Source organism: Panicum virgatum, chromosome 9N (genome assembly GCF_016808335.1).
Source record: "Panicum virgatum strain AP13 chromosome 9N, P.virgatum_v5, whole genome shotgun sequence".
NCBI classification, from domain to species: domain Eukaryota; kingdom Viridiplantae; phylum Streptophyta; class Magnoliopsida; order Poales; family Poaceae; genus Panicum; species Panicum virgatum.
This window is the reverse complement of record NC_053153.1, coordinates 20,826,260-20,836,444: the sequence shown is the minus strand read 5'-3', so window position 1 is coordinate 20,836,444 and position 10,185 is coordinate 20,826,260. Positions and strand designations below refer to the sequence as shown.

Below are 10,185 nucleotides of genomic sequence, written 5' to 3'. Positions count from 1 at the left end.
TGACCGTTGTGTGTTTTCTGGTGGTACCCGGATCATCCGGGGTACTGACAGAAAGAACTAAACACGCACTGAAATTCCCAGGTCCGGATCATCCGGTACAGGACATGATCATCCGACCTGGGCAGCTCTGGACGCTCACAAGTCACCAGGTCCGGATCATCCGGACTTACTCCGAAAGTTTTTGCACTGTTGGGCCGGATCATCCGACCCAGTCCTGAAATTTAGTGCTGAGGCTGATTTTTGTGGGTGTTTTCTCTCAAAAATTGTATCTCATGTGAAGCATTTTAACAACTAATAATTCATCCGAATGCGTCCCCTCTGATAGTACGGTGAATCCTATACTCAAATTCAAACCGAAAATTAAAATTAAATCCCGATTAAATCCACCATACTAATTTTGAAATTGGGGACCTTCCTTTCATCTTCTTCTTAAATTTCTCATATTATTCCTGCACACACTTTCTTCAAAGCATCATATCTCCAAATTGTGATTGTCAAGAATCATCAAAATCAATTAGGGGTCTAGATGCACTTTCATGGTTATAGATTATAGATGCATTAGGTTTCCACCAACCAAAAGATACATAGGTCATGTTTTAGTTTCAAAAAATTTTCCAACAGCACCCATCGTATCGAATCTTCGGACACATGCATTATGTATTAAATGCAGTTTAAAAATAACTAATTACACAATTTAATTATAAACGATGAGATGAATCTTTTAAGACTAATTAGTTCACGGTTAGATATTAATTGCTAAATAACAATAAAAATGCTATAGTACCAAAATCCAAAAATTTTCACGAACTAAAGAAGGCTATAGTAAGTCCCAAAACTATCTCCTACCGGCGGTGGTCGTTGGACGGTGCTTTTCGCCTTCCGGCTCAAGCCCCATGGAAGAGTAGACCATGTGGCGCGCTAATGCATGTGGCGGTTGGACCGCCAGAGACGAAAGACGGCGACATTCGCTGTATTCGCTTGACTTGTCAGCCAATCAACCAGTAGTATTATTTTCTCATATTAAATCAGCATCAGTCACTAGCTACCAGCCAGTCAACAGTACTATTTTCTCATAATAAATCAGCACCAGCTATCAGCCACAGCCAAGCGTTAGACTTCTTAAGTATATCATGCTTTTTGGCTGAACATTGTGAATTTTGGGAGCCGGTGACGCTGACGCCCAGCTCGGCCCGTCACGATTGGATGTGTTGTGAGAAACGAGCGGGAGACTGCTTGTGGGACCCAACTGGCAGGGGCTAACCCGACATGACACATACGACGCGCGCAGGAAAAATAGCGAGAAACAAGAGGGAGCCAACGGGATAATCAGAGAGAATCCCTCGTTTCCCCGATCCCTCCCCATCGGCGGCGGCGCGGAGCAGAGCAGCCAGAAATCTCCCAGCCGCGAGTTCGCGCAGGCGGCCATGGGCGGGCACGGCGGCCTGAACATCCTGCCGCAGAAGCGGTGGAACGTCTACAACTTCGACAACCGCGAGAAAGTCCGCAATGACGAGGCCGCCGCCGCCCGCGAGGAGCAGCTCCAGCGCGAGGCCGAGCGCCGCCGCGAGTCGGACCTCCGCCTCGCCGCGCTCCGCCGCAACCGGGGCCTCGTCCAGGCGGAGCCGCCCTCTACCACCGCCACGCCTGCTCCCGACGGCGCCGCGGCGGAGGGTCCGGCGGACGCCCTTCCGTCGCCGGCCTCCGACGGAGACCACATCAACCTCTTTTCGGGGAGGTCCGGCGCCGCCGCCGACTTCGCCGCGCTCGCCTCGGCCAGCGGCGGGAGGGGCGCCGCGCGTGAGCGGGACCCCGACGCCAACCCTAACCAGAAGAACCCTAAGAAGAGGAAGAAGGAGGAGGAGGTCCGGGCGGTGGGGCCCGACGAGGAGAAGTACAGGCTGGGCTACGGCCTCGCCGGCAAGGGCGTCGCGGTGCCCTGGTACATGTCGAGCCCGGCGGCTGCAGCGGCCAAGGAGGGCAGGGCCAGATACGCAGGGGAAGGGAGCGGGGGGAAGAGGAATGGAGGGAAGAAGAACATAGAGGAGCTGAGGGAGGAGAGAAGGAATAGGGAGGCCAAGGAGAAGGAGCGCGAGCGTGCTGTGTTGGCTGCTGCAGGGAGGAAGGAGAGGTGGGCTGATCGGGGGCGCCAGTCGAGGTAGCATCATGGTGGAAGATTTGTTCTGGTGATTTTAGTTAGCATTTTGGGCTTGTTTGTATGCATATATGATGATTACCTTTTTGTGTTCCTTCAATGCAGATGGGCTCGGTGATGTGAGGGTTTTCATGGTATATGTGCAGGATTGCAGAGAACGCTTATTGAAGGTAAAAGTGCCCGATTAATTTTGACCTATTGTGCAATACCAAATGCTGTTCAAATTTGAATTGCAACATAGATGGCCGACTGGTCATGATTGTCGACATGTTCTTGCTTCTATTGAGTCAGCAATGAGTGTATAAAGATGGATTTGCCGCATGTGTACTTTGGATTGCTTATTTTCTTTGATCGTGTGATTTTGTTCAAACACGAGCATTCTTCTGATTTTTTTTTTTGCTGCTCTTGAATTCTTGATAACCCCTGATCATGTTGGGTTGGATGACGTTCCTGAAAAGTTGTGCTTTCTATTTGTTTCCTCGTTTTATACTGTCTTTTCCAAATTATATGTTGTTTTGGCTTTTCTAGATACATAGCATTTGCTATGCACCTAGATAATCCCTCCATTCCAAATTATAAGTTTTTCTAGATATGTAGATTCTACTATGTATCTAGATGTATTGTATATCTAGGTGCATAACTAAAACTATGAATCTAGAAAATCCAAAACGGCCTATAATTTTAAATGAAGGGAGTACACGCTATGTCTAGAATCAAGATACATAGGAAAGACTATGTATCTAGAAAGGTCAAAACGACCTATAATTTGGAATGGCGGGGAGTATATGCTAGTTTGCTCCTGTCATATTGGCTCTAGAATCCAGATTCCAGAACACATATTGGTTCATGATATTGCTGAAAAGTAATACATGTTCTTGGTAGCAGATCTTGGACTGTATTTTATAATTCGTAGTTGGATTTTTGCATCTTGGGTGGGAATAGCTTGCTGTGTGTTGTTGTTTAGAATTATCGAGTATCCTGTGCTTACAACAATGAACAATTTGATTGCCGGTAGTTGGAGTTAGAACTTTATTCAACTTTCTTACCAACACTTGTTTGTACTGAAGTAGTGAAGTTTTTGAGAATATACTTGTACTTAAATGGTCAATCGAACTATGTACAACGACAGTCTATTTTCGTAACCTTTTTTTTCAAAAAGAAAAGAAAGAATGTCTTATTTTTGTGACTGATCTTTCACTTCGACAGGATAACTCATGGAACTGGATATGACCTTACTACGTTATCAAGTAGGTGCAGATGATTGCATGTGGCAGAAAGAATTACACTGTTCATTGCGAGGGAAGGATACTCGTGAGCAATTCAAGAGCATCTTGATCAGTAACAGCAAGATTTCCTTTTTTTTTTGACAAATCATCAAATCAATTTAGGTGGGATTTTCTTTTGTAAAATACTCACGGTAAAAGCAGTGAAGCTAGCAGCTCATGTAACACTAGCGATGTTTGCTTGTAAAGCTATTTACATTTTCCTGATGTAAAGACTTTGTTTGCGTTTCTTTTTTAGTTTCATCAATGTCAGATAACTTCAACTTGTTGGGTACTATCAAGAGCATCCAAAAACATATCTACAAGTTCTGTTGCATCCTACTGCCAGGAGTGTTGTTTTGTGAGCAGTTAGCCACTTCATGATGCATCAGGCAGGCATCAAGGTTTAGACTGAAGAGCACAATGGATAACATGTAGTAAACCCAGAAGTCTAAGCACCTAAGTCATGGTCTGATTGAGCAGTGAGTGTATGAAGATGGATTTGTCAAATGTGTACTTTGCTTTTGCTTTGATCCTGTAACCTTGTGCGAACATTACTACCTCTGCCCTGCAATACAAAGGATTCTAGCTAGTTATGTTTCAGGGCAGAGGTAGCATTACACTTATGATTTAACTTCAGCTCTGCTTATTAATCTGCTGCTCCTGACTTCCCCTAATCATGTTGGTTGGTGTTTCTGTATAGCTTCTTTTCAGGCTTTCTGTTTGCTTTATTGATGTGTGTTGTTCTGTGCTAGTTTTCTCTCGTCCTGTCGAAACCAGCAGAATCTTGTGCTGCTTTAATCAACTGACAATACTCTTGAAGTATTTGTTTTTGGAAGGTGATAGTCTCCACAATCCATTGCATGCATTGGTTCATGGTTTTGCTGAAAACAAGGATATTGCTAGTGATGGCCGGCTATGAAACAATTTTTTCTTACTCATAATTGAAATTTATATTTTGAGTGGGCTTTCTGTATTATGGTTCAGAAATATCAAGCATCTTGTGCCTACAACAGCATGCTCTATGATCAGCTGGTGGATGGCGTTAGAACTGAATTTTTTTTGTGAAGTTTTGCTGTGAATCATCTGCTGAACCATTTAGCAATGTTTATGCATCTATTCTGAATTGGCTTGATTGTAACTGAACTTCCTCTTCCTTAGAAAAGAAGTCGCATACTGAAGCTGGCCTGAGACAGCACATGATGCATGTGGCTGCATGAGTTTGTATGATGTTCAGGTGCCTTGGAGCTTACAATTAAGATTCCACATATAAATTTATTTCTAACAAAGGATGTAGCGATCTAGCAGCTCATGCAACACACGTTGTCATAGCTTTCCTGGCGTACAGACTTGCAAAATTCTGAACTCTTATCAGTGTATATTACGTATGTCCTGAATGTAAGTAATGTACAAGCTGTTAGCTGTGCCGTGCACCTGTGCCCCACTGGCATGATGCAGGCATGAACCAGTAGGTGATAAATTGTAGCTGTAAGATTTATCCACAATGTAGGTGATAAATTGAATGGGATTGATACAGGAATCAAACATAATAAGAGCAATCACTTTTACAGTGATTAGTTAAAATACATCAAGGATCAAACTAGATGCCATTACACAACCCACTTTTGTCAATTTGACGCTCGTGCTGTTGCACGGCTCGTAGCATTGGCAGCTGGTCGACGAATCTAAGAATCACATGATATGTTACCTTTTATTTACCATAACTAGCACCCAATTAGGCTATGAAATTCTCATTTATTTACAAGATAACCCAGTATGATGCACAGGAGCCCGATAGCTATTAGGAGAACCAGCGAGAAGCTGCCCTGCTGTTTACTGGCTTCACGCCTTACAAGTTCCTGCAAGTCACAACAACAGATGTTATCTTCAAGTGAATTCAAAATTCATGGTACTTCTCAGAAATTCAGAATTCAGTATAATATTTCTTCCACAGAAAACCTTACAAAATTTACAACCAATTAGGGTGAAAGTCTTATTATTGTTATGAAGTCTGAAATGAGAATCTCCTTAGCTCCTTCCTTAGCACTGAAGATTTTGTTATTAATTTTAATTCATCATTAAGATGAATTAGTTAAGATTGTCCATAACTACATGAATAGTCACAAGTTAGTTTGACTCAAGTTTTTTTGTTATAAAAATCGCTCCAAATTGAAGTGTTCAATGCCTATTAACAATTCCAAAGGTTAATTGTCTAGAATGGTTCCTTGACTGTGTTCAAGTCCAAATATATGCACCTTTCGCCAGTAATATCTATATTTTGATATACATGGGTGTCCTTCAAAGAACCCCTTACCAAGAGAAGTAATAGTTGAACACACTAAAGTGAACTAATGTTCGTATAATACAGCTGCAGCTATGCAACTTGAAGCCCTTTTGAAGAGACCTACAGAATGACTATTTAGAGGTTGAACATCTATTTTTGTGTACATTCATCTTCCGTTAATAAAAAAGAGAGCATTTTTGTCACGTACATCAGCCTACAACTACTTAAGGTGCCAATAGCAACCCATGAAAAAGCACATGATTTCAACCAAATACTCACCAATTCATCTCGAAGCTTTCTATTTTGCTCAAGTGCAGAATTCTTTTCTTCAGTCAGTTTTGCAATTATAGCTGACAGCTGGGATGAGAGAAACAAGTATATATTCAGCTTAGAAACAACTACACAAGAAATGTCAAATATATCAAATTTACATAAAACAAATAACTGATTCCACTAGTAAAATACTTGAAGCGCACACTAAACTAAAAGAGCACCGTGTTACCAGTATCAATAACATGACTTGTATCGAACCACAAAATAGTGAAACACAATGAAAATAGAATGACAATAAGCTCTCAGCAAACAACCGTTATTATAGTCAAGCAGAGTAACAAGAGAAATGTTGTAAGTGGCTATCTATGTGCAATGGAAAACTTCAGTGTAGATAATTCCAATAGAAATCAACTGAAATAGAATTCGTGGCCAAAGGATGCTAGCCCAGTTGGTTAGTCACTCCGGCGTCACCCCTCAGGTCCTGAGTTCGACTCCCCGTGGGAGCGAATTTCAGGTTGAGGGTAAAAAAAATCCCCTCGCTGGCCCCGTGTGACAAAGCACTGGTTGTGAGACGGCCCAGGTCGGCCTGAGGACCCTTACATGGCCCAGGCACAGTTCCCAGGGGTTACGTCTCCCAGTGTCAGGGCGGGACCAGGGTTCGGGGATTTTCTCGGTCGGGGAAGCCGATGCTTCTTCTTAAGTTAATACCGGTGGGGCGGTCTTTCCCCACCCGGCCGAGTTTTTTTAAATAGAATTCGTGAAACATAGTTCACACCTGCTATTACATCCCCCATTGTTTCTGAGCAATAAAATTCAAAGAATGAATAAATAGAGTCAGTAATGGACATAACGGTTTCTCCTTTTTAATCGCCCATCGTCAAATGTGGATTCTACCTAGACGTATGGAAAAACCTTCAGTATTCCACAGTCCACATAGAATACAAGCTCACCTGATTGGATTGTTCAGCAGGTCCCGGATATGCTTTTGTTTCCTAGTATTGAGACAGATACAACCAAAATTGTAATAATCATGACACAAAATATAAATTGTAGAACAAAGAATATGCACATATCACATACCAGAGCAGGTCTTGCAGCCTTCAGGAATTCCTCACTCTTCACAATTCGCCCAACAGGTGATCCCACCTCCTGAAAAGATATTAGGAAAATCATTAGTTCGTTTTCTTATAAACTTGGAGCTATAAAGACATCGGACAGAAAAAAGAACATTCTACACGCTCGCTATCCCTACCTCAGCTGATCTCAAAGATGCAGAGCCACTCGACACCCCTGAAGTACTCCTTCCATTGTCCACATTCCGCTGCATAGGCACTAAAATTCTCTCTAAACCATCGTGCTCTTCTGCAATCTCTGATTGTGGTTCAGGTGGCATCACATAAGCAACCTTCAGCTTCACCTCCTCAACCACATTACCCCCTTCTCTCACGAACTAGGGAGCAGGCACCAAACCACAGATTCAGTACCAAACTGATAACCATAGATCAAACTAAAAGGAATGCATCCTAGTACTACCATCTGCGAGGTTATGTCCTTGGCTGAAAAGCCGTCACTGACAATCACGCTCTGCACCAAGAATTTGTCCTTGCACTGCAAATCGGGAGGCACCACCTTCTGCGCTTGCATCGTAACTGCAGGAGCACAAAATGCATGAATAAATCTAAAAAAGTTGAAATCTCTCCAGCAAAGCTTACCGAATATATAGTCTCCCAAATTGAACCGTTTCTTGAACTGTGGCCAGTCCAGTAACTGCAACACGTTACCTACAACTGTGCAGGAGGACCGTGGGGGTACGACGCCATTGTTAGGCCGCACGCAGTACTTCCTGGGGCTCGTCGTCTTGACCTACTACCCACACAAATCACAAGGGCGCCAAGGAAAGCATAAGAGAAAAAAGAGTTCCTCATGAAGCCACCCGCGATTCCAGAAAGAAATCCCCTAGGGTTTTACACCGCAAATCAACCGTGAACCACCTTAAAGGCGACGGTACTGTCTGTCCTGTTGGTGAGCCGCAGGGGGCAAGAGATCTGCTTGTAGAGCACGACTGCAATCACAACAAGTCGCGAAAGAATCAGCTGAAAAATTGAAGGAGAGAAGTCGGAGATAATCTGAGACGAGAGAAGGGCGGTGACGGAGGGCTGCGACCCGATAGGAGCAGGGAGCTTACACGGGAACTGAAGCTCCGGCGGGTCGACGTCGAGGAGGTCGCGGGAGGCGGCCATGGCTGCTGCTGCTGCTTTCGCGGGAGGTGGGGAGAACGGAGAAGGGGGGGGGGGGGGGGGGGGGGGGAGGGGACTTTGGAGGTCAGGCACTGGGGCCGTACTATCGCTTTTGTTTTTGGCTCGCAAAACTTTCCTGGAAGTTTAGTCGCAAAAAAAAACTTTCCTGGAAGTTTTATGTTGGTATGGTCTGGCTTTATTTCTTGTGTGAAAAAAATGGTTTTTGATAGTGATGTTTCATGACGGCTCGGGCCAGCTTAGAGCGACTCTAACCCAACTCCTATTATTGGCCCCCTATTTCACTCATATGAGTCTCTCGTTATGTTTCTCTTTTCTATTTCACAATGAACTCCAACAGACCTCTCATACTGACTCGTATATCTCCAACTCTCTTATTTTTTATTCATATGAAATAACTACCATGAACATTATTTTGAATCGCCATTTTATTTTTGCATGATTATTTCCAACGAGCATATTTGGAACCTCAATATTTTGAATGTCTTGTTTTTCTCAACGACCCTAATTTGGATAGTACTATTCATAACGGCTATATTTCGCATTCCTACTTTGAACACCCTATTTTGCAACGGATATTATTTCCAACGGCTAGTATTTTTAACTGCTAGTATTTTCAACGGCTAGTATTCAAACGACCAGATTTCTCATGTATATATATGTGTGTGCGCGCGCGCCCCTATACTCATGCCTTCCACACCACACCATTCTTCCTTGCTGAAATGAGCTCTCTCTTTCGTTTAGACTCGTCGTCGTCGTCGGATGACGATGATGAACTGATCCTTTCGGCACTACACATAGCTCACACGCAGTATGAGGGTACAAGTGCTCCAAGGCGGGGTGGCTCTGTGGTTGGTCGTCAATTATTTTCAGAGCTTGGAGGAGTAGATGCCCCTGGACTAGCATTGGATGTGGTCTTCTGTTTCTTATTTGCACATGCCTCCTTCCACTTTTCCTCATACCGCAAGACATTCCAACAATGCAGCAAACCAAATGCTTTGCCTTCCTCATTTTTGAACACTTCACAGGTTTTCAGTACCTGCACAACATATATATGTGTCAATGGCCATACAGGGAACATATATCTTGTTGTTCGCAAAGCAAAATAGTATAAGCTGAAACAATAAAACAACAATGCATACCCTATCTTGCTCTGTCAAACCGCTTTCCTGCCTTCTTTGCACATGACCATACCATGAACAGAACTTGTTAACTGCTTCTAGAATGATACCTCAACGATGAGCAAGAGAACCACTATTGCGGTCAGTCTCAAAATCCTTGTGCAAGTGGTAGTGCTCATGGATTCTTTCCCAGTAAGTAGCACGAGGTTGATCAATGCCTTGTATTGTATCCATGCTAATTTCTAACCATGCTGCCACCAACAAATTGTCCTCCTGGACACTAAAATTCTTGGATCTCTTCTTGTTACCTTTCACTGCAGTGCTAGCTTCCACAGGTACAGCCTCTCTGCAAACTTGTTCCTCTTGTGGGCTAGCATATTGAGTTTCAGCAAATTCTAAATCATGGCTCCCACCAGCATTTCTTCCAATCATATTCAGATCATGGCTGCCACCAGCATTGCTTCCAAGCATATCGATCATCCAGGGTTCCATCTTCCTCCCTGCATTGTCAGATCCAACGATATCAAAAATAAAAATTAAAGCATTACAGAAATCAATTGCTCTTGTAGCGAAAATGGCCTCTCATGCCATATTTCAATATAATGTTTTGGCGATTGATGACGCACACAACACTTGGACTAATGTGATTGTTAAGATGACTATTCTCATGCTTTTAGGTTCAAGTGATGACAAAGAGAAGAGAGACGTAGTAAGGCCCGAAGGGCCACCCCTACGGGGGTTCCGCTACCCGGTTAGCGGACGGGGGTCGAGGGGGAGCCGCCCCTCGCGGGTCTCAGGGCAGCGCCCTGAAAGCTCTTCGGACCAAGGGACAAGATTT

At 43.7% G+C, this 10,185-nt stretch overlaps 2 protein-coding genes across 3 annotated transcripts; one reads left to right on the top strand and one right to left on the bottom strand.

The window, feature by feature from the left end:
- The first annotated feature begins 1,293 nt into the window (after positions 1-1,293).
- On the top strand, positions 1,294-4,082 carry LOC120688472 (leukocyte receptor cluster member 1 homolog). Its single transcript, XM_039970808.1, has 3 exons — positions 1,294-2,155; positions 2,258-2,322; positions 3,359-4,082. The coding sequence occupies exons 1-2, from the start codon at positions 1,425-1,427 to the stop codon at positions 2,268-2,270; spliced, it is 744 nt and encodes a 247-aa protein (XP_039826742.1). The 5' UTR covers positions 1,294-1,424; the 3' UTR covers positions 2,271-2,322; positions 3,359-4,082.
- An 830-nt stretch (positions 4,083-4,912) lies between these two features.
- LOC120688471 (vesicle-associated protein 1-3-like) lies at positions 4,913-8,304 on the bottom strand. Of its 2 annotated transcripts, none has more exons than XM_039970806.1 (9): positions 8,157-8,304; positions 7,963-8,033; positions 7,753-7,834; positions 7,505-7,620; positions 7,224-7,421; positions 7,052-7,120; positions 6,922-6,963; positions 5,978-6,055; positions 4,913-5,273 (listed from the first exon to the last, which is right to left on the bottom strand). In XM_039970806.1, the coding sequence occupies exons 1-9, from the start codon at positions 8,209-8,211 to the stop codon at positions 5,166-5,168; spliced, it is 819 nt and encodes a 272-aa protein (XP_039826740.1). In that variant the 5' UTR covers positions 8,212-8,304; the 3' UTR covers positions 4,913-5,165. The 2 variants fall into 2 exon arrangements, with proteins under 2 accessions (XP_039826740.1, XP_039826739.1); XM_039970805.1 differs by having other exon boundaries at positions 7,684-7,834; positions 8,157-8,266.
- Between the last annotated feature and the right edge of the window lie 1,881 nt (positions 8,305-10,185).